The following is a 22704-nucleotide window of genomic DNA, read 5'->3' as shown; positions in this document are numbered from 1 at the left end:
ATTACAAACCATTAAAAAAAAAAAATGGTTATACATTTTTTTTTATCGCAAGTTATTTATATTTTTTACTAGCTGTGCCCGCGACTTCATAATTACGCGTTTGAATTAAACATTTGAGATTTTTTGTTGTAGCCCAAGTCACTCCTAGTTATATCAGCTATCTGCCAGTGAAAGTTCCGTCAAAATTGGTCCAGCCTTTCCAGAGGTTATCCGGAACAAACAGATAGACAGACAAAAATTGAAAAAAATGTTATTTTGATATATATACCTTGTATACTTACATATACATATATGTATAGATATAGAAGATTAGCAAATGATCGATTGATTGTTCCACGGCGACGTTGATTGTACCATTCTTCTTTTGATCAAAGATCAATGGAAGAATGGAATAATGGAACAATGGATCTTCGACTTGTTATCACACCAATCGTGCGATAGTCGATCTATGGTAGAAGGGAACAATCGACGTCGTGCGACTCCTTCTACTATATTCTATACCGAATCGTATAGAATATAGTAGATATGTATAATATGATGTATAATACGTATTAAGCAATATACTACGAATGGAGATCCTACGTTGATCCACCGTTGATTGCTGTTTAATTGACTTTTGACGTCTACTATTGATCGATTCGAATGGAACACTCTTATAAATGTATTTTAATAAAATTTGTCCTTACACACATAATTTGAACATTTCAGTTATCAATATATTCAATATATAATATACAATACTGTTATTGGGTTTCGTGTATTGTATCTATACAATGGTATACTATCTTACTAGTTTTAAACAAAGCATTAACATTCGGTTAAAAGATTTTCGGGATATGCTCCAACCTATCTCAACCTACCTCAAAATGAAAGGATATTTTAGCCCTCCAGTGGCACATTTTCATGTGTTATTTTGGAACACATTCCCGTTGAATCTGAGTAGCTGCGTGAAGTCAAAAAACACTTAACTGAGCTACGTAAATCAGCGAGGCTTGAGCTACCTTGAGTGGCCTAGCTGAGCCCGAAAATTATTTATCTACTTTAATGAAGAAAAATGACTCTACTTAATTGGGATGGACTGCTTGTCAAGAACGATCATGCCAAAATTTAGAGCTAAAAATATTACTTTTTTATTTAATTTGTTTTGTATTGGGACGTCTTATGTTATTACTATTTACAAAACCAACCACCGCATTTCTCAAATTAGCGCAACGCATGTTTATACAATAAAAGTTGCTGAAACTACAAGATAGTCCCTTTAGCTTAGCACGTTTTAAATGCAAATGCAACCTGTAAAGGACGGTTCGCAATGCTGTTATAATCAAGATTATACATGGCAAAATAAAAAGAAAATTATAGCGAGGTCGGGCTTCATTCGCAGTTGATGAGCCTTAAAATGCAACGTGCCTAGTTTGCACTGAGTTATATATCAAGATGGAAGAATTGTTTTAATAAATCAGGCACTTCGCATTTATTAAATAAACAACTTTAATATGACCGTTCGTTTCCAAATTTATATATAATTTTAGTATACTCTATTTTGTAATATAATCTGTGCCTCTATAGGTACTTGTTTTATTTATCGCTTTGTCAAATTTATTTTGTCTTTACTGTGTTACTCTCAAACTCCTACTAACTTCTGTGACTATACATTTTAATTAGTGATTAATCTGAGGACGTAAAGTAAATACACTCTGTGAATTTTGTGATAAATCTCAAAAGAATAAAATCATGGAGGGTTTTATCGAAGTCAATGAAATATCAGATTTCGTTTCATACATTAAAAGTGTAAGTATTTTGTTGACTCCATCAGTCCATCGAATGATGCGGCAAATACGTTAATAAAAATATAAGGATTGTGCATTAAGTACTCTAAAATAAATATTGAAAGTGTATTATTCGAAATTTTCACATTGAAAAAAGTATTTACAGGTCTTAATTTTAAAAATATATATTGATATTATTTCTATTTATATATTGTATTTTTTTTGTGATAATTGTGTTTAATATGAAGTATTATTTTCTTTAGTTCTTAGTTAGTATTGAGGTCGTCTCTAATTTTATATAACATACGACTATCTCTTTAAATCCTTGAATAACTACCTTTTTACTTTTATATTTTTATTAATGTAACATATATTTTAATTAAAAACATATTTCTGAATTATTAGAATTTAAATATTCCACATTTTTGCATTTGTTTAAAAGACTTTCCTTTTATGTTTAACTGTTGGATATAAAGAAAAATTATATTTATATTATGTTATAAAGACTGTTTACTTTGAAATAAACTAGTGTATGTTATGATAAGTCTAATATATATATAATTATTATTATATATTATTTATTTTCAGATTGAATGGAGAGACCCATGGCTCATAGCTCTCTTGTCTTTTCATGTACTAGTTACTTTTACCTGTTTTTCAACAAGGAACTATAGCAATTTTCAAATAATCCTTTTCATCACATTATGTAAGTATTTAATAATCCATCTTTATTTTAAAAAGTTATTTTGTTTTGTAATATTAGCATTATTATCCATATAGAGATTACCATAAGAAATTAAAATTATTGAAATGTTAAACTACATATTCACTAGTAAACATTAGCAGATAATTACGAATATCAACACTGTTATTGGGTATGTATGGCAGTTATAAGTTATAATTGTATTGTAAACACTTATGTTTATTCCAATGTATATAGACATTCGATGTTTTCACTCTATGTTAGAAAATTGGAATTCTGCAACAAATATTCTCTAATGTAGATGTTTGTACAAAGTTTCTAAACTTGGATGTAGCTCATACTACCTAAATATTGAATCAGATTCAATGATAAAGATAGTTGTTTATCCTCCATCTTTTCTTTTACTTTGGTTTGTGTAAATTAAATTTTCTAATGCATTTGTATGACATTTTTTACTAGTGAATATGTTATATATGGCTTTGTAGCTACATTTTGTGGAGAAATACTCTGCTATGAAATTTGTAGTAATTTTTCCATATTAGGAACTCAATTCGGAGAAATAAATCAGTGTGAATGTTGATCAAATTTATTAATTGAATCAAATTGACATTAACATGCTTTGTGTTTTTGGTTTTGTTTCATTCAAAAGCAATATACTTATTCTAAAGTATTTTTATTGAATAACTAAAAACAATCCAGTTGAATAAAAAAAGAATTAACAATTCGAGAAAGTTAATGTTATGTTCTTGACCTTTAACAATGCTCGTATAAACCTTGTTTGATATTTAACATTGTTAGTCGAAGAGTGTTCGAAATTATAAATATTCATTGTTTAAATTCTAATGTATTTAGTTTTGCAAATGTTTGGTATAAGTTAAATATATCACTTGCTTGGCTTACCTACAGATTTCACATTGTATTTATGTGATATGTTAGTATAGGAATTGTGGATATTAGCTTATGTAGATTAAATCTAGGAATCCTCTCAATGATTTATTTGAAGTTGCTAAAGAGGGACAATTCTCAATTGATTTTATATGTCAAAATCTATAGATACAATAAAATGAAATACTATTGTGATTGCCATTGGTATATATATACTTCATAAATCAGGTGATTTATGATAAAGCAGTCTATATATTATAAATAAGTAATATTTTCACATGTCGGTTTGTATTGGCTGAAATCAGAGTTACTATGTAATAAAACTTTTGAAGAATTTAGTTCAATTAATCTACATATTTGCATTACATTAGTGAGAAATTAGAGTTATGGCTCACTGGTTTGTTTGTATTATTTACATTTTTCTTATCTTAAACCCAAGGTTTTTTTATTTTGCTCTTCAGACATAATTATAATTTGTGAGTGTTTTCTACCTGTCAAATTATTTCAGATATGAAATTATTATCTAAATTTTAATTAATAAACTGTTATTTATATAATTTTATGACCTCTTTTATCTTATATTGTTATGGTATCTATGTATATGTGAAATAAAAAGATAAGGTGAAGAAGAGTAAAATTAAAATGTGAAAAATGATGAAGTAACCGAACAATCGGTTAGATTCAAAAGATATTCAATTTTAAATGTTAAATTAGTAAATATAGTATGTTATTTTATTTTGAAATGTTTAATCAAAGTAACGGTGTATAGGTATTATTATTCAAAATTTGTAAAGTGTATTTTTATATATTTTTTCTTGCAGTATTGCTTGTTTATTTTTCGGAGAGCATAAATGAAGTTGCCGCAAGGAACTGGAATCTATTTTCAAGGCAGCAATACTTCGATAGTAAAGGCCTGTTCATATCGGTCGTCTTCTGTATACCTATATTACTAAACTGCATGATAATGGTGGTAAGTTGATATATTTTTTCGTATCTCGTATTACAGTCACGCCATGGTCCGATGATTGTACGTTATCTACGAGTTCCTCGATTATAACCGTTCTAAATATTCTTTGATTATATTAATATAACAACTATGATTATAAGATCGATGTCCTGACTAATTTTTATCAGAATCTAGAAAGTTCAAATTTGGATTATAGATTGATTTTAAAGTTTAAGCAATATATGCTTAAACTTTAAGGGGGAAGTGGAAGAGGTGTTTTTGTATGAAAGTCTATGTTCTTTAAAGTAAGAAGTAATAATATTTGAATGCTTATTTTATCCGTACGTAGTCCGAACGGGCAACTAATTCATTACAAAGTTATTTTTATCTAACTACAAATGAATTGTAAGTGTTCCTAATGTTATTATTATTAAACATTCCGGGTTTAACTTACTTTATTTATCGTCAAAAATATATCAATTACACGCTATAAATAACATAAGTGACCGGAATGGTTATGATTATAAAGTTATTTCTTCATATTAAGAACGCAATTGCATTGTAAATTTATGATTCATATTTTTTTTATATAAATTCAGAAGATTAACAATACAAAGATATCATAACCTTAATTACGTTATTCGATCCGTTGAAAGACTGCAGTGTATATATAGCAACGTAATTAAATTAAAAAAAAAACAACACTCATTAAATCGCTATTAAGCCGTATACATTCGTTTATATGGATTGTACAGATTAAACGGACATCCAAAGGTTACGTTGTTTTGTAATCTATTCAGATAGGTAATTTAAAATATTTACGTGCCAGTGTCGAATTCGAATTCTAAATTATTTAAGCACTTTTTAACTTTTAATTTGATCGTAAGATTTATCTCAAAATAAAAATGTAGATAAACTAAAAACTCAAAGATAATTATTATTACGTATTGTATTATTCTATCAAAATGTAATGTAAAAGGATAATATATAAGTTTATTGTTATTTATATACTTCCTATATCTTATAGTAGTCATTTTAAAAATCGTTGTTTGTCAAACTTATTTGAACTTATCCTCTTTCGAAGTATTTTAAAAAAAAAACGAGCTCGATCGGTTAATCATGTTTTTTTATTTTTATTCGATATGCTTTAAATGAAACGAATATTGAATTAGCTTTGAGTATTTATATAAAATAGTAATCAATGTGATTTTGCCTCGATCGACTCGTAGATTTAGTCATTAGTGGGGATAGCTTGTGTATCCTCAGGTTCTGAGCTAAAACCACCGGATCGGGCCAATAAAACTTGTAAACGTTTAAGAAAACGAAGAATAATATTATCAATTATGGCATTTATATTACACGTGAAACTGGTTTCGCTTTTAAAAAAATATTTATATTAGCGAATTGTAAATTTTTCGGTTTAATAGTTCACAATGTATACAAAAATTATTAATGCAAAAGTAACTTTATATGTCTGTCCGTCTGTTACTCTAAGACGGGTAAACCACAACTGAATTGAAAATTTGGTATGAAGAAGAAATGAAGGGCTAGAATGATAGATAGTATAAACAATATAGAATTTTAACACTAATGAAATATTTCCAGGGTTCATGGCTCTACCAATCTACACAACTAATGACAAATCTGAAGAAAGCGCAGCTCAGACAACGCCTCAAAGAACTGAACATGCACAGAGAGCAGCAGCTACACATGAAGGCGGAATAAGTAAAACAAACTGTATTATAGTGTAATATCGGAACTGATTTGATATCTGATTGCTAACATCTGAGGCAAGGTATCCTGATTTTAAAATATTTTATTTCGATTTGACGATGAATATTTTATCCTAAACCTATTCGCTTATTTACTAACGGCTTATTACGTTCATTAAAAATGATTAAGCTTTAAAACTTTTAGTGACTTTTAGGGTGGATGTTAACGCGAAGTGTTGCGTTGTGTATTGGATTTTCGCAGAAATATGTTTTTTTTAATCCTTAGTGTTAAGATATTAATAGTAACGCGTTAGATGTGCTGCTTTTTATTGTTTCAATAACCCATTATGTAGGATTAAGATTTTGGTCCTTCGAGCCCGTATACATATACAACTGTGTTCTATGAAGTTTATGGTTTTCTAATTTATCATGTAACTTATATATGACAGGAGAAAACATGTAACGAACCTATTCACGTTATTATTATAAACATCGAGGCGACATTTTTTTTTTCTTTCACTAAAATTATAATCAAATTTCCTATTTCTCTTGACTAAATCAATGATAAATTTGTTATACGAAAATAAATTAATTTTCTAAAAAACAATAATATTGTTTACCTTTAACATTTTCTATTGAATATTGATTAAGTATTCCTAACATTTTTCATTACTGTTTTGTATTAAATTGGTAACGTGATGATGACTATATCTATGTGTTCTACGTCAATTATTGTCAATGGCCATAATAAGATGTGCAATATTTAATGATTGTTACTATATAAATGTTATTATATAAGTTTAGTTAAAATTGGTGTTTGTGCGTAAACATAATGTCAAGAGAATATCCATTCAAATATTCTAAGTTATTAATGTAAGAGTAAGTTGTATTAAGTAAGACATACCGCTTGCTTGTGTTGAACTTTGACTGCAAGTTCTAACACTGTTCAGATCCGAGGTCGATGAGACCAGCTTAGAGAAATAAATGTAGACTATCTGGTAGAAAAATTCCTCTTCAATTTAGTTCAAAGATAATGTTTAACAAAAGATCGGAACGGAAGATATTTTTAAAATATATTTCTGACTAGTTTTATTACAACACGTTTTATTATACAATTATATAAAAACATATTTTTCGCGTAATTGGTACACATTTGCGTAATGTACGTATAAAAACCGAATTATTGTTCATAGTTAGGCGATTGAAGACAAAATGATTATATTTAAAATTTGGAATCTGTGTCAATATTCTTAGTAGGTAACAACTTTAATTCCATCCTTTTTTTCGCGCTAGTTACTCTTGCGTATTAATTATGACGTGAATTATGATAATTCCGGACGTTTTCATATTTCGAAGTATGTTTACTGTTTGTCATCTTTGTAATAACGGAATGCGCGTTACTGAAGTTATACAAATAATTATGTACGAAAATGTACATAAATTTTTACTGTTATCGAATTGCTAGTATATTTATAATTTAAATTTGGAATGACTAACGTAAAAATTTAAACAAAAATCTTGCGTGTTAAATTATTTTACAGTCATTAAACACGAATGTGAGAATGAACAAAGAATCTACGATTACTTATTATGCAAGAAGTTATACTATTAATTGTCTATGAACTAGTTTTTTATGCGGTTTGGTTAAATCTTGCCTTACTTATGACTAACTTATATGTAATCTATGTCAAAACCGAAATATATTTTATTTCATTGGCTCTTAAGGAATGAATTTGAAAATAATCGTTATTAAAATATCGATGTTTTACAGCACTACATGTGGGAGAGATACGACACACTTTCCCATTACTAAGAGCTCGATTAGTTGATAAATATGTATAATCGTTGACACTCTAATCCGTTTTTTTTTTAAATATGTTAGAAGGTATAATTTTCGTGTGATTATAATGATAATATCAAATTATCTCGATAGAAACCGTGTACTTAAGTACTTTAAAGCATCATTATATAGGTATATATATTTTTATTTTTTTATGTGTGTGATTCCCAAAGTGGTCCAGGTGGATCCCCAGGGTTCCACGGGAGACTTGCTGGGGGTCTACGTAGGCGTGAATAAAAAATGGGGGTCCATAAGATGTTAATGGGGGTCCACGAAAATTTATCTGCTTTTGATAGTAAAGAGCAAAAATGTAAGCATAGTTTTTATAAGGGCCTACCTACATTGTTTTAAGTACCTAACTAAGGAGGTAATATTTTAATAAGGCAAGCGACTGTTACTTGTCCAAACTTGCGTATTCGATATTACGTACAAATTGTGTATAGACTTGCAAAGCGCTATCCGCCCGACAATGCTTAATGCTTGTTCAGACATGAACGTGATCACCACTATAAATACTTGATGCCAAAGGTACCTACCGTTTTTTTATTTTTCTCGTCATCAGTTTTTATCAAATTCAAATTCATTGATTTTAATTGCCGAAATACTCGTAGGGTTACTAAGAGCATAAAAGCACCAATATTAAACAAATTTAAATTTAGTTCACATGCCAATAGGTGGTCCACGAGAAAAATAAATTTGGGAACTACTGATGTAGACTTATTAAATTTGATTAGTCTGGATCCGTGATATTTAAAATGTAATTGTATTTTATGTAATTATTCGTTATGTTTAATTTTTGTGATGAGCAATTTGTTTTTATTTTGATGATGATAAATTTACACGAAAATGTTTATAATATTTTATTCATTTGCTTGAATAAATAAGTTTGAAATTTTTTTTTTTGAAAATATGCGTTACATTCATTAAATTAATTCAAATACCAGTTACCAAGAAAAAATAACGTTATACAATAGTTCAGTGTGTAATATGTTTTGTATGTGCCATAAATTTACCTTTATATACATCTTCCAAATAAATAAAGTAAATATAATAAATAAAATAGTACACTTGTTAAACAATAATATAAAATTGCTAACAGATTAAACGCCACGTGATAATCACATGTATACAAAGAAATGTGAGCAATTTATTAACCGTGGTTGCTCTTGAACTCAATCGTTAATAAAAATCGCTTTAAATCTATTCTCTCGCGAAGGCGCGCCCCTCCAAGCTTATCGTCGTGATTGTATGAGTGGCGCTTGTTCGTTCGTGAGTTTGTAGATCTATATAGCTGAGGGAGCTATACTGTAAAGTTTTACGGCTAATCGCGGCACGTGCCCGCTCAACTAGTGTTGTACTTCATGATATACGGCACGTGTCATTCGCTGGAATGGTGATGTAACAATTTATACTCGTGCAATTGACATACATTTTTCGATTAACAAAATCATCGGTATAAAGAATATTTTATTTTTTTGTGTGATATGTAATTTGTAATATAAATGTAATTGGTAAGTGCTGATAATTCGATGTAAACTTGCCTGATACAACGCATTATAGGCTGAAATTGTTGAATTTAAAACGATAGTCACTATTCTAAATTAATGTAAGAGTAATTCTTTAGGTGCATTTATTCGTAAACAGATGACCTATAAAATATATTATAACGCTGCGTTCTTAAAAAGTCGACCGACATTTATTTTCGGTTTTTTTTTTTTTTTAATATATTATCTATAGAATATGTTTTGTTAAGGGAGAAAAGTTTTGTAAGCCGCTGTAAATATTTCGTCTACATTTTTTATTTCCGTCTTTGTCTGCTTTTTATAAATGCAGCGTTGATATATAACACTAAAAGGGAAATTCTGTGTTCGAAAACAAATGACTATTGTTAAAATATACATATAAACGATTTTACTTTTTATGTTATTATATTTAATATAAAAAACAATGTAGATATGTCACGTAATGGATATAGTTATTAAGTGGTTAGAATTTTCACAACTAGTAACACTGTGTAGATTATATCAACATGATTTAAAATAAGAAAATATTACTGAGACTTTTTTTGTTATTAAACTTCAATAAAATTAACCATTTTATTGACATTAAACATCTTTGTGTACAAACTAATACAAATTAAATGTCGTGTCTGAGTTCGTTTCTATGTGTAACATCTTATTGAAACGGTTCTGACGCAAAAGGATTTAATTGAATTTGCACACGCATTCATTTTTAAGGTAAAGTCGGTCATATATTGACTTGATATTAATAATGATCGTCGTCGTTGAGGTGATAGGAGGTATAAACACAATTTGAATTACGTCCATTCTCGTTATTAGATTAACGATGTGCAGCGAAGACTGATTGTCAATAAAGAAAGCATATTGCTCTCATAAAAGATAATTAACTCAATCTATACCCCCACAAGTAATATAATTTTATTACTTTTTTTTTTTAAAGAAAATCAAACTTCAAACAATTGTTAATCGTAGTTTGCAATTTGATTTTCTCTATATATGTATGTTATATTCTGGCAACTTTTTCTTTAAAAAAATATTGTACACCGAATTATCAAAAATACCTTGATATAGTATTATCTCTGGAATTTTTCATATACTGGAAATGTTTAAGGCATTATTTTCATGGCCATTTTTGTTGTGATTCTTAATGTCATATGGTACGTGTACCGTAAGAAAGCAATGTGAGCTGGTGTTCATAATATTATCATAAACTATTCAGGTTACCAAAATGTTACTCTGCTTTGAGAAGAACACGTTTCGAAGATCCCGCTCCGTAATGAAAGCAACGGAAACTGTAGTTTTATCGAGACTCGTCGAGCGTTTATCGATAGCTAAAATCTAAACTAAATATCGAAAAAAAAGTCGAAATTGTGTATTTTTTAGTAATTGTTGTATGTATTTATGATTAGATATTTTTTTCACAAATACGTCAATAAAACATCACGTTTGTTACATTTGTTTTAAACTGGTATTACCTTGAATTATATTTTATAGTGAAATCCGTAAGTGTAAGAATATACTTGAAAATTAAAATGTACATGGTACTCTAAAGATAATAAGTATTTATTTAAGATATGCAATTTTAGGTCTTGTATTGTATGTAATAGTTGTCAATGTCATGTTTTCTTACACTGATAGCATATTGCCTAAATCACGTACTAACAGTTAACTAATTGGCGATGATGAATAAATGCTTAAATAAAAATTTATGTTAAGTAAATGTTTTATTTATTAAAAATCTTAGAGATAAAAATATATAATTCAACATAATTTGGCCGATCACCAATAAAGTTGGCGTGATATGTACGTATGGTTTTATCTTATACATTTTGGTGCAACTCACTAGATTTCAGCATTTCATCTTCGTATATAAAACAGGACAATATAAAAGGTAGGAAAACGTCTGCCAGATGACGATAGTATTATATGAATATTGTATATACATATAAAATTATAGAGGGTGATTATGATGTTAAGTTAGGGAATACGCTATCTCTATTCAAAACTTCATCAAAATCCGTTCAGCCGTTCTTTTGTGATGAGTAACAAATATTCAAACTTTCACATTTTAATATTATTAAGATTGTGATATCTTACATCAACGAAATCTATATAAATAAAGTAACTCGGCACGTGTATGAACGCTAAACACGCAAACACCACAAAAAATATAAAAACAGATAGGTATCTACTGTCGCCCATAGAATATTAATTTTTACTTCCAAGTCGACTTGTATGAAATGTTTGCTATGAATATATAGGCAAGAGAAACTAATTTCTCATATATATATTTTTTTTTACATTTAATAATATATGAGTTACTGTACAGTTGAAGATAATATTATATATTTTTTAAGCAACGAAATAGTTCCTTAGCAATGATGATATAATATTAAGAACCCTCACTCCAATAAAGACGAGTAATAGAAATATCTAGGCAACATTTTTAATTTTATTTATTTTACTTTTTCATTCAACTTTTTTTTAAATATTTTTGTAGCTAAAAGTATTAATTTAACTTCAGTTAAGGCGTGTTCTAGGAGTGAATACCATAACAAAATTTTTAGGATCTCACCTAGTTCTTTTGCATTCGCTGGCAGCCCGCATACTGCTACATACATACATACTGGGTTATTAATTATTATTATTTATTAAGTTTTGGTAATAATTCTAAAATAATTTATAATATTATGTGTGATTTTTTTTATAAATAAAACGACGGAAATAATTAAAATTGTATATACATTTTTTGAAATATTTGTTCAAAAGCCATTGGCGACTATTTTTTCCTTAACTTCTTTTATCATAAGGGAAACTAAATCGTCCAAGTTTACGGTGGGTTTCCAGTTCCAGTCTCGTCTTGCTTCGCTGTCGTCGAACACTTGGGGCCAGGAATCAGCTGGAAAAAAAATAATATTTTTTTAAAATATTTTACATAACATGCTTTGTACTGTTTCCAGCTGGGCCAATACGCACCCGGAAGGTAACGTAAAACCTAAATGTAAACCTTACTTAAAAAGAGAGAACTTTGCTCTGCACTCTGCAGTTGGACATTACGGGCTTTACTTTATAACGAGACTAACGCCACTACGAGCCTTTATTGCCCAGTGGTTAGAAGACGTGTATCTTAACCGATGGATCCGAGTTCAAACAACGGAATCACAACAGTTTTTCATGTGCGTAATTTGTGCTTATATTTCATCTCGTGCTGAGCGGCATAGGAAAACATCGTGAGGTCAACTGTATTTGAATTGAAACCACATTTAATCAGCATGGTGAAGTAAGCTTCAAGCCGTCTCAAAAAGGAGATGAGGCCTTAGAACATCAGTGAGACGTCAAAAAGCACAGTTTTTACTTTACTTTGATACTGCACACTAACCCGTCTTGTCTAGGATATATTTTTAACATTATAAGGATATCCGCATAGGTCCTACTCTCTGGCGTAATGTCAATTTTATAATATACTATATAGGTACTATCTTACCAAAGACACTGAGATAATCCCTTAGGAAATAATTACTTATAGTCAACTCTTCCAATCGAAGAAGGAATAAATAAGAAAGCCTTGGATTTATATATCAAGCTATTTGCTAATAGCTCGACTACATTAATAGTAAATATATTTTTATTTATAATACAAATCTACTTCACTTTAATTTTTACTTCCAAAGTTCCGACACCTACCAACTTCGCTGACATTCGAAACTATTACGTAAAATAAATATCATAGATTTTTCATGATTTCGACCAACGACATTACGTCAATTTAATGGCAAAGTTGTTTATTCGTTATTACTCCTTGGCATATTAGTAACAGTTTACTAAAGCAATAATTATAAGTAACTTAATAATTGAAAGTGACATACCGATATCCTGCCGACTGTCAGGTTTGTATGTGATGGTAAAATCTGGAATATGTTTGATCATCTTGTCGGTCAGTTCTTCAGGAGTGAAGCTCATTGATGTGACGTTGTATACTCTTCTGTTAAGCGTGTTGCTTGGTGCTTCTAAGAATTCCGAAAGTGCGCGAAGAGCATCCTTCACGTGCATCATTGGTAGTCTGGTGTCGGGCTTCAGATAGCATTCGTAGTGACCCTTTCGCAGCACGTCGTGGAAAATAGCTATAGCATAATCTGTAAAACATTGATTAGCTATATTTTTATTAATAAGACAGGTAACTTGAGTAGACAGTACTCACAGACTATTACTAGACTAGACTTATTATTAATACAGTACAGTTTGACCTTAAGACATAGAGACATTCGTTTCGCAAATCAGAGGCGCACTGAGAACGGGTTTTGCGAAGCCGTGATTGTTAGAGCAGAGCATGAAAGAATTATTACATGAAGATACTAATATCACAAACTAATAAACATTTTTTCTTGTGTTACACAATTAAAATACGAATTTAATTGCGAATATATTTATCCGCTAGGATATAAATATTGGATTAGTGCTGGACGGTAGTTGATTGCGAAAAGAGGCTGTTTAGTTCCAGTTATGATCGTAATTGTATGGTATGAGCAGCTTAGTTTGAAATGTAGGTACTAGATGGAACTTATTTCGCGATTGCGGTATAATTATGATAAAATAATGTAAATTAGATTAAACTGTTTTTGGCGTTATGGAGCCATAAATACGGGGTCGAATTTAAGTGTAGCAATTCAAACGTAAAAAAATGATTTTATCCTTAAGGATTTTATTAATTTGTAATAATACTTATCAAAAATAAATTAATATTTTAATCTTATAAATATGTTTGTTTTTGTGAGATGGACTTGCGTTTGACCGCAATCAAGTAAAGTACCTAAGCGTTGATTTGATGTGAGATCAAACGTACTTACCTTTCAACATCGGTAATATAAATTACAGTTTCGAAACATTCTTAAGCTATATGAAGCTGTGTAAGTCTATGTTGAATAAGATATATTTTGAATGGTGAATACACGTATATCCTTTTATGAACGTGTTACCATTTTTGTATAGAGATAATACAATTCGGCGGATTAAGTATTGTCTCCTTCTTGAGCCCAGTTCGTGACATGTATCTTTTTAACACGCTTCACTTGTAACTATGTATGTAAGAAAATCTTGGAATCTTGATTTAGTAAAATTGACGATTAATTGTCCTTTTTTTTTAAATTTTTCGATGCTACATTTAAATTGTGTCGTACTATACCTACCTACCAATTTTTTTATTTTTGCTCATGAGGTAAACACTATTATTAGCCTAGTAGTAAAAATTGTACCAAGAAACATTTTCAATAAGAAATAAGAGTATCTAAATCCTAACGAGGCTTCTTAAACATCATATAATAGAAAATAGAATAATGTGCGAGTAAGTACTCTTTTAAATTTTAAATATTTTTATCAATATTAAATTAATTCACACCTGAAGGCCCTCGTCTTATAAACGAATCAAATTCGGTGGAAATTAGTTGAGATAAATGAACAATGCTGGTCCTAAAAAAATCTTGAAATTTGATTAAAAATATTAAAAATTTGTAAAAATGTCGATTGTTAACGAAGTCTTATATATGTATGTATAAAACCGACCTGTGGTGCCTCCACCTGGAGGATCACTTGATATTACGCCTGGGAATCTTAAACAGCGGAAGTCCAATCCGAACTTATGGTAGTAATATTCGCCTAACAATTCCGCGTGTACTTTGGAAACACCATAAATTGTTCTCGGCCTTTGTATTGTTATATTTGGAGTAGGATTCCTCGGTGAATCAGGTCCAAATGCGCCAATGGTGCTCGGAACAAATATACGAAGCCCGTATTGCTTTGCAAGTTCAATAACATTATGCATTCCTTCTATATTCACTCTCACTGCTAACGGTACATTTTGTTCACCGATTGCACTAAGGAGTGCTGAAAAATGTATAAGCCAATCAACTCTGTGATCAACGACTATCTTCTGAAGGCCTTTAAAATCTAATATGTCGGCAAAGATGTATGGTCCATCGTTGAAAACCTCATTGGTTGGCTTGATAATGTCGGACAGTATAACGTTTTCTCTGCCATATTTTCCTCTTAAATGTTTTGCGCACTCGACTCCAAGTTGACCTAGACCCCCTGTAAAATGAAGCTTCATTAGTTTATATAGATTTTCGTCACTAAATATATTATTGGACAAAAATAATTTCTAATAATCTACTTTAGTACCGAAATCTTAAATATGTGTTTGTTGTAAGGAGAACTTGCTCGTGTACCCTATATTAAAAAAAAAAAACTTATTTGAACAATTATAATCGACATTAATGCGTTAATACTTATATGTTTCATTAGGTACAGTAGGAAAGGTGGCTAGAGTTAGTAAAAGGTAATTTTATTGTAAAACCTGAATTCATGTGTTCATTTTTTGTTACTTCTTTAGTATTCAATAAATTTAAATTGTTAAACAAAAAATGAGTTTATTTTAAACGAAAACTAGTGTTTCATCATGTTCAATCATTGAACATTCAAGAAAAATAAATTATTTTTTATTATTATTTATGTACCTTCGTACGTAGCACGAAATGCATGTCCTAATATTTTTTTTCTATTTTTTTTTAATGAAGCTGAAGCATGTATCCACCAAAAAAGAGCGTTTTGTTCTGTTCATAATTGTAATAACTAAATATTAAACTAGCCATTAAACTAAGAATTGAATTAAATTGAAAATCGCTTGAGAAACAGAGGAGAAGAAAATACTGATACAAAACTGTTGTCTTTATCTGTTTATATACAGATATTGTGCTATCGATGTAGGATCTACTATTATAATCTAAGATCTTAATAAGCACGTGAAAGTAATATCGAGAAGAAAAACATACATAAAATTATTCTCATTTTATAGTTATTTTTAGCGAAGTAGTCACTTGGTGGTAATTGGTCACAATCGCCCACAGACATTGGCGCCATAAGAAATATTAACCAAAAATAGTACATAAAATCATTATAAAATATTTACATTTAATGTTATATATTATTAGATATAAAAAATCGTTTTCTATAATAATAACACAGGCCTGCCAAAAAAAATTTTTTATCAACTGCATGAGATATTTTTACTGAACTATATGTTTTAGAGTGCGCTGATTTCAAAAGTGATGGCCATTTTTTTCTATCACATAAGTATTTTTTGCAAATTCAAATACAAAAAATTGGTTAAAACACTCCTTTATTCAAAATTTTCAAACAATAAGTATTTATTTTTAAAGCAAACGAAATATTATTTTGATACATATACTTATTCATGTTCTTTATGAAACCTCTTCTTCTTTTGCTTGATACTTTGACGAGTCCTTTTCCGAATTTCATCTTCAGTTTCTCGCTTAAGCAGCCAACAGTAAGCAACGTACAGCAAGCATAGTGACATCCTATCGCCCTTGGTACCTTCTCTCCATATCACGGACATCCTGGTGAAATCGCTCCCCCTGCTCTTCACTGTAAGCTCCCAGGTTTTCAGGAAAATAGTCTATGTGAGAGTGTAAAAAATGGACCTTCAAGCTCATCTTGCAGCCTTGAGCTTCGTATGCTACTAGCATCCGTTGTACAATGGTTTTATAGTTAGGATCTTTAGTATTTCCCAAAAACTTTCGCACTACGTCCTTGAACGATACCCAAGCTTCTTTTTCCTTCTCATTCATAGTTTCCACAAATGAAGGATCCGTTAAAAGTTTTCTTATGTCGGGGCCGATGAAAACTCCCTCTTTCAACTTTGCTTCTGACAGCTTCGGGAATTTTGTACATAAATATTTGAAACAGTCTCCATCCTTTTGCAGCGATTTTACAAATTGTTTCATCAACCCCAATTTAATATGGAGAGGGGGCAACAAAACCTTTTCTGGTGGTACAAAGGTAGTGTTTATTACATTTTTCTCTCCAGGTTTTAAAGTTTTTCGGGATGGCCAATCACTTTTTTCCAGTGCTATTCTCTGGCTCTACTATCCCACAAGCATAAAAAGCATATATATAGCAAAAATTAATATTTCTATTTTTTGATATTTAAGTGTACATTATTTGCAAAAATGAATAATAATTATAGTAAATATTATTGTGTAAGTTAATTGTTTATCTCATTTCGTCATACGTTTACTTATGCTGATGTGGAAACGTGGAAAGATCCGTTCAACAAACAAATCAGATATAAACTAAACTACGTGAATATTATTAATATATTGTTTAGTTTTCCAAGAAAATATATATAAATTAGTTTACACAATTTTACGTAAGTGAGTTAAATGAGTTTTTTTATAAAATAATTAGGCGGACGGGAAAATGAGCGACCTGATTTTATGTCACCACCGCCATTGTATGATATATTAACGACTCCTTACATCGCTAATGCGCAACCTTGGAATTTGATTAAGAGGTTTTGACGTCTGTAGATACACCGGTTCACACACTGTTCAAATCATAATACCACAAGACTGAGTTGCTGTTTGACAATAGAATATGTGATTAATAGTAACTTTCCTAGGTTGGCTTGCAGAAATACCTACCACCAAGTAAGGCATCCCAGGTTTCCATTATACATACGGGAAATTGAGACTTGCACATCTGATTGTCATATAATGGCACTCCGCATTGTTTGAGGTCGTCAAAACACAGTTACTGTTTTTTTTTTTGTATTTTAATATACCGTGGTGAGATATGAGAGATATATAAAAGATAACAAATAAAAAAAAAGTATCATTAAGTCACTGTTTAATATATAATTTATATTTAAAGCAACGGTCAGACTAAAGTGACGAAACTAATATGAGGAAAATGAACATAAATTTAAAATTAAACGAGAACAAAAATGATTGCTATTTTTTTTTTAAATAACGATATAGTTGCAAAATTTACTATTATGCAAACATATCTGAACCCCTAAAAATCCTTTTTACGACATAATTAGTTTTAAAATTTAAATGGAAAAGGTTCCGATTAAAATATGAATAAATCAATTAAAAAAATTGTTTAACCAAGTTGTTTTAGGTATAGTTATAAAAATTTTATTTACCATGTTTGCATGTATATTTGCGAAGTAAATATAGCAAGGCCATAATAAGTAGCAGGAACCGAATACATTTGTATTTTGAGATTTACTGAGTCACATCAAAACTAGTTTAAATCGAAATATCGAAACGAGTTGTTCTAATATACAATTACTGCAAAACCGCATGTCAAGGCTTTCCAGCGAACATAACGCGAATTTTACACTGCTTGTAATTTAGGTCGTCACTAGAACCTTATTTGTGATATTCAGTTCGCAAAATTTTAAACGATACCAATATTCAATTAAATAATAATTATTTATTTCTATGATTGATTATTCATGAAAACTGTATATGAAATATTATTTCTAAATTCAATATAGAAATAATATTTCATATATTATTTATTGCTTTATTCAAAGCAATGTTTACACGAAAAATAAACATTCTAAGTTCAGTTTTCATTCCAAGAATGCCCTAAATAGACTTACCGGTGATTAAAATTTTCGGAGGCTTTTTATTTTGTACGTTAGAACTATATCTTCTTGCATTAATAGCAAACGCACAACATGCTTTCCTCAACAACGTCATTTTGAACAAAATATAATATTTATATAACAAATTTATTATTGCGAAAATACGTTATTGCTGTCTTATAGACAGATTTGAACTGTTAACGTGTTAAGTGAACAGTAAGGTTTAAGTTAGTGTTTGATATCAAAAACTGGTTCTATATTTATGTTATGCGAAAATGAATCTTAATGCAGAGACGCGCACGTATACCTGTTTATAAATTTACGTCACGAATAAATTCTATTGGAGTAAGAGGTGGGTGTGTTTTGTACCTTTAAAATATTGTATTCTATTTTGACATTGAAAATTAATTATGTACGTATAGAAAGAATACGCGTATTCAAGTATGTAGGAAATTAGATTTTCCTAGCGATGAAACGATTCTAACTTTGTTGAAATAAATTATCATAAGTATCATGCCTGTAAATGTCTCACGCCTCTCCCTTGGAAGACATAGCTTACGATCCTATTTCACCACCCTTCTAAAGAGTCTGGCGGATAAACAGGTGGCAGATTTTCACCCGACACTTGCAGGCTTCTCCAGTTTATTCTTTAACGCTAGACGTCAAGTGCGACATGAAATATGAACACTGCGCTACACTGTCATTGCGATTAAATGAGATGCAACGTTTACAAGAGATTGCATTAACAGCTTGTAAATTTCCCACTGCTGGGCTAAGGCCTTCTCTCCTTTTTGAGGAGAAGGTTTGGAGCATATTCCACCACGCTGCTCCAATGCGGGTTGGTGGATACACCTATTGGAAAAATATCGTTGAAATTAGACACATGCAGGTTTCCTCACGATGTTTTCCTTTACCGCTGAGCACGAGATGTTATGAGATAAGATGAGAACCCAAATTAAGCACATGAAATTCAGTGGTGCTTGCCTGGGTTTGAAACCGCAATCAACGGTTAAGATGCACGCGTTCTAACCACTGGGCCATCTCGGCTCTTACTACAAGAGATTACATTTGGTAATAAAAGTTGAGTTTTATTTTTAGTACCTTATAATTATTGGATTCGCTTCAACACAATTTATATATTTTAGTTTAAATTAGCAATAAATTACAAAAATTTAAACTTTTTTTTAAAACCAGTTAATTTGAACTTTATATCAAAATAGCATTACCCATATTTTTATTACTGTTTATCAAATCTAAATACCGAAGTGACTTAAAATAGACTTAACACTAAGTACTTAGTGAGGACATTAGAAATACATATTATTAATTGAAATTGTTTTTTTTTATTTTTTTCGTTCTCGAATATCGCATACCGCCGTTAGCCGTCGACCTTTTTTTTGCTTATCGAATTTTTATACAGCATACATTGAGATCTTAGTTGGTTCCTTTTTTTGACCGTCGAAGATTTCCGGAAAGTGGCAATCCAAAGTCAAAACAGTTTTAACTTTATCCGTCCCTTTTTTGTTTTTGTTTAAAAGTATTTTATTTTTGTCATTAGTTTTAAATATTTTAATCAGTTATTAAGTGTTGACCATAATAACTGCTAACGTATTGGAAGTAAACCTTACCTATCTAGCGGTCCCTACATGGCTTCTAAGGTCCTGTTATGGACCTTCTTTAGATACTAGTACGTACAGCAAGAAGTATAAGTAAACAGAGGGTTTGGCGCCATATAAATATTTAAGTAAAACTATTAAACATTTATTGATTAATTCAAAACTGAGAACGCTTTGTATTTTAAAAAATTAAAATAAGAATCCGTTCATTAAACGAATTATCCTTCAGTTTCGCAAACGTTGGTCAAAATCAGATTAATTAATTTAACTTGAATTTTAACTCTCGTTGGTCGCTTATTGCGTCATTGGTTACCAATGACCAATCAGATTAAATAAAAAACTATTTACTTGACTTTAAACAGGACTTCAGAAGCTGGTGATTTAATTTAATTTTGATATATATGTTTTTTTTTCTTAACAGCCTTACGGTATTTCATGTATATTCGATCTTATTTTTTTTTAGTACCATTATAATATTATGTTGACTGTTATATATATATATATATTATATTTATTATAGCAGTGTTACAAAACAAGGAAATGTATCACACTTAATACCAAATAAATTGTTCAAACATAATATCGTCGGGGAGATACTAAGATTTTTTGCGCGTCTCTATCAATTTCGCAATATACAAGGTCAACTGGTTTTGATGCGGATATCGTATGGTCGCAAATAACTCGTGAATTTAATAATAATATAATTTTTCTGAGGCCTTTATTAGCGGGCGTGTCAGTATTTTTTCCACATTGTTTATAAAGTCTAAATACTTATAAGTAATAAAAACTAAATGATCTCATTCACACAAATATAGAAAAAAAAATTCTAGTTTTAAAAAAGGGCACGTTCTAATAAGCACACAGTTTATTTTTGACACAAATTCATAAAGTTAATAATACTTTATAGTTATAGTTTATCAACTATTTATTCCGACTTTTCTCGATTATTATCATTAAGTATTGAATATATAGGTACATATGTTACATTCTCTTTTTAGATGCTCTAACGGATTGAATAAAATATGGAATGTTTTATTATAATTTGAATAAATGAGCCAGTGCCGGTGATAGGAGGGGGCTTGAAGATGGGGCGACGGCCCAGGATGCCAAATTTCGAGAGGCGAGGTGTTGTCAGGACACTCCTGCATCCTCTCCTGCATGCCCTTAATAACTAATAATAATACTTAAATAATAAAGTCGTTAGAGTCGTCCTCGAACACATTGCGTACGATAATAAAGGTCGTCCACGATTTCTAAGGGCGGTCTTGGATATTCCCGTTCAAATATTAAAGGGCGACGAGGACATGTCCAACCCGGGGCGCCTAGATGGTTCAGGCCGGCCCTATCCGGACTAAGATGCATAGTTTGCAGCGGAGAGTGGCAATCCGCATAGTGCGAGGTGCGATATCGCACGATATCCTACGAGGCGGGAACAGTCATAGCACGCTTTCCGCCTTTGGACATTCTGGTGGATATGAACACGAGAGTCTATCAGCAGACCCGTATCCTCCGTCAGAACGGCGAAAGCGCACTCCCTCCGTGTGCGCTCGAGGCATTGAAATGGCGGGAACGCTTCCGCGAGGAACGGTTAGAGCGCAAGCGTCGTCGGAGCCATTCTGCCGGCATCCTCGAATGGATTTCGGCAATGGTATCCTACTAGAGTACTGGCACCAGTAGTCAGCCTTTTAGTGGTAAGTCTGGGTTCAAACTTATATAAGAAAATATTAGAAAGAGTAAATTGAACGGCTTTTACATAAATTGACTTACTCATTTATTAAACATTGTTACAAAATTAACAAAAATTACAAACTTATCCTTTAATAAAGTGAAAAATATGTTTTAACAAAATAAGGCACTTTTCAACAGTGCTCAGCCGCCAAAAACTAGTAGTCGGCCATATTGCCACCAGTGGTCAGCCTCTCTTGAGATCAATAGTTTCAAGCTTACAGACTAAGAAAATATTAACAATTAGCCCGGTCAAAGAACCTAATAGGACTTAACTGTGCCCTAATAGAGAGAATAAGAGAGTCACACCAAAACACAGTTTGCTTTAACACGTTATTCATGTGTTATTTTAATTACTATGGTAATATGAGCTTATTAAATGAAAAAAATATGACAATTTCAATTACGTAATTTAAATCTTCGTTGTTTCAAAGCGTTTTCGTAAACATTTTTAACTTTTGTAACAATTATAAAGCTTAAATAGGAAGAGGGAAACGTACGTAGATAATTAAGATCAATTTTCATTCATTCATTGTTATTTTG

General features: G+C 30.5%; 2 protein-coding genes across 3 annotated transcripts; one reads left to right on the top strand and one right to left on the bottom strand.

Moving 5' to 3' along the window:
• The first annotated feature begins 1568 nt into the window (after nucleotides 1–1568).
• LOC113394423 (transmembrane protein 18) lies at nucleotides 1569–11092 on the top strand. 2 transcript variants are annotated; one of them, XR_010309981.1, is made up of 5 exons: nucleotides 1569–1788; nucleotides 2355–2472; nucleotides 4176–4324; nucleotides 5906–9245; nucleotides 10592–11092. XR_010309981.1 is itself a non-coding variant. In XM_026631730.2 (4 exons), the coding sequence occupies exons 1-4, from the start codon at nucleotides 1732–1734 to the stop codon at nucleotides 6023–6025; spliced, it is 444 nt and encodes a 147-aa protein (XP_026487515.1). In that variant the 5' UTR covers nucleotides 1569–1731; the 3' UTR covers nucleotides 6026–11092. The 2 variants fall into 2 exon arrangements, 1 of the variants encoding a protein (XP_026487515.1); XM_026631730.2 differs by having other exon boundaries at nucleotides 5906–11092.
• Nucleotides 11093–12096: 1004 nt separating this feature from the next.
• Nucleotides 12097–19047, bottom strand: LOC113394428 (L-threonine 3-dehydrogenase, mitochondrial). Its single transcript, XM_026631735.2, has 4 exons — nucleotides 18836–19047; nucleotides 14929–15453; nucleotides 13239–13505; nucleotides 12097–12271 (listed from the first exon to the last, which is right to left on the bottom strand). The coding sequence occupies exons 1-4, from the start codon at nucleotides 18933–18935 to the stop codon at nucleotides 12135–12137; spliced, it is 1029 nt and encodes a 342-aa protein (XP_026487520.1). The 5' UTR covers nucleotides 18936–19047; the 3' UTR covers nucleotides 12097–12134.
• Between the last annotated feature and the right edge of the window lie 3657 nt (nucleotides 19048–22704).

The sequence above is a fragment of the Vanessa tameamea genome, chromosome 4 (genome assembly GCF_037043105.1).
Source record: "Vanessa tameamea isolate UH-Manoa-2023 chromosome 4, ilVanTame1 primary haplotype, whole genome shotgun sequence".
Lineage (NCBI taxonomy): Eukaryota > Metazoa > Arthropoda > Insecta > Lepidoptera > Nymphalidae > Vanessa > Vanessa tameamea.
Note: the sequence above shows the minus strand (reverse complement) of the source record. Positions and strands in the feature narration are given on the sequence as shown.

What these genes read in the sequence shown, in the direction of transcription:
- LOC113394423 (XM_026631730.2), top strand. Translation starts at nt 1,732, where the DNA reads ATGGAGGGTTTTATCGAAGTCAATGAAATATCAGATTTCGTTTCATAC. An exon ending in TCGTTTCATACATTAAAAGT is followed by an intron (nt 1,789 to 2,354) that starts GTAAGTATTTTG and finishes ATTTATTTTCAG; the next exon opens with ATTGAATGGAGAGACCCATG. An exon ending in TAAACTGCATGATAATGGTG is followed by an intron (nt 4,325 to 5,905) that starts GTAAGTTGATAT and finishes AAATATTTCCAG; the next exon opens with GGTTCATGGCTCTACCAATC.
- LOC113394428 (XM_026631735.2), bottom strand. Translation starts at nt 18,935, where the DNA reads ATGACGTTGTTGAGGAAAGCATGTTGTGCGTTTGCTATTAATGCAAGA. An exon ending in TCCAGGTGGAGGCACCACAG is followed by an intron (nt 13,506 to 14,928) that starts GTCGGTTTTATA and finishes AATGTTTTACAG; the next exon opens with ATTATGCTATAGCTATTTTC. An exon ending in TGACAGTCGGCAGGATATCG is followed by an intron (nt 12,272 to 13,238) that starts GTATGTCACTTT and finishes TTTTTTTTCCAG; the next exon opens with CTGATTCCTGGCCCCAAGTG.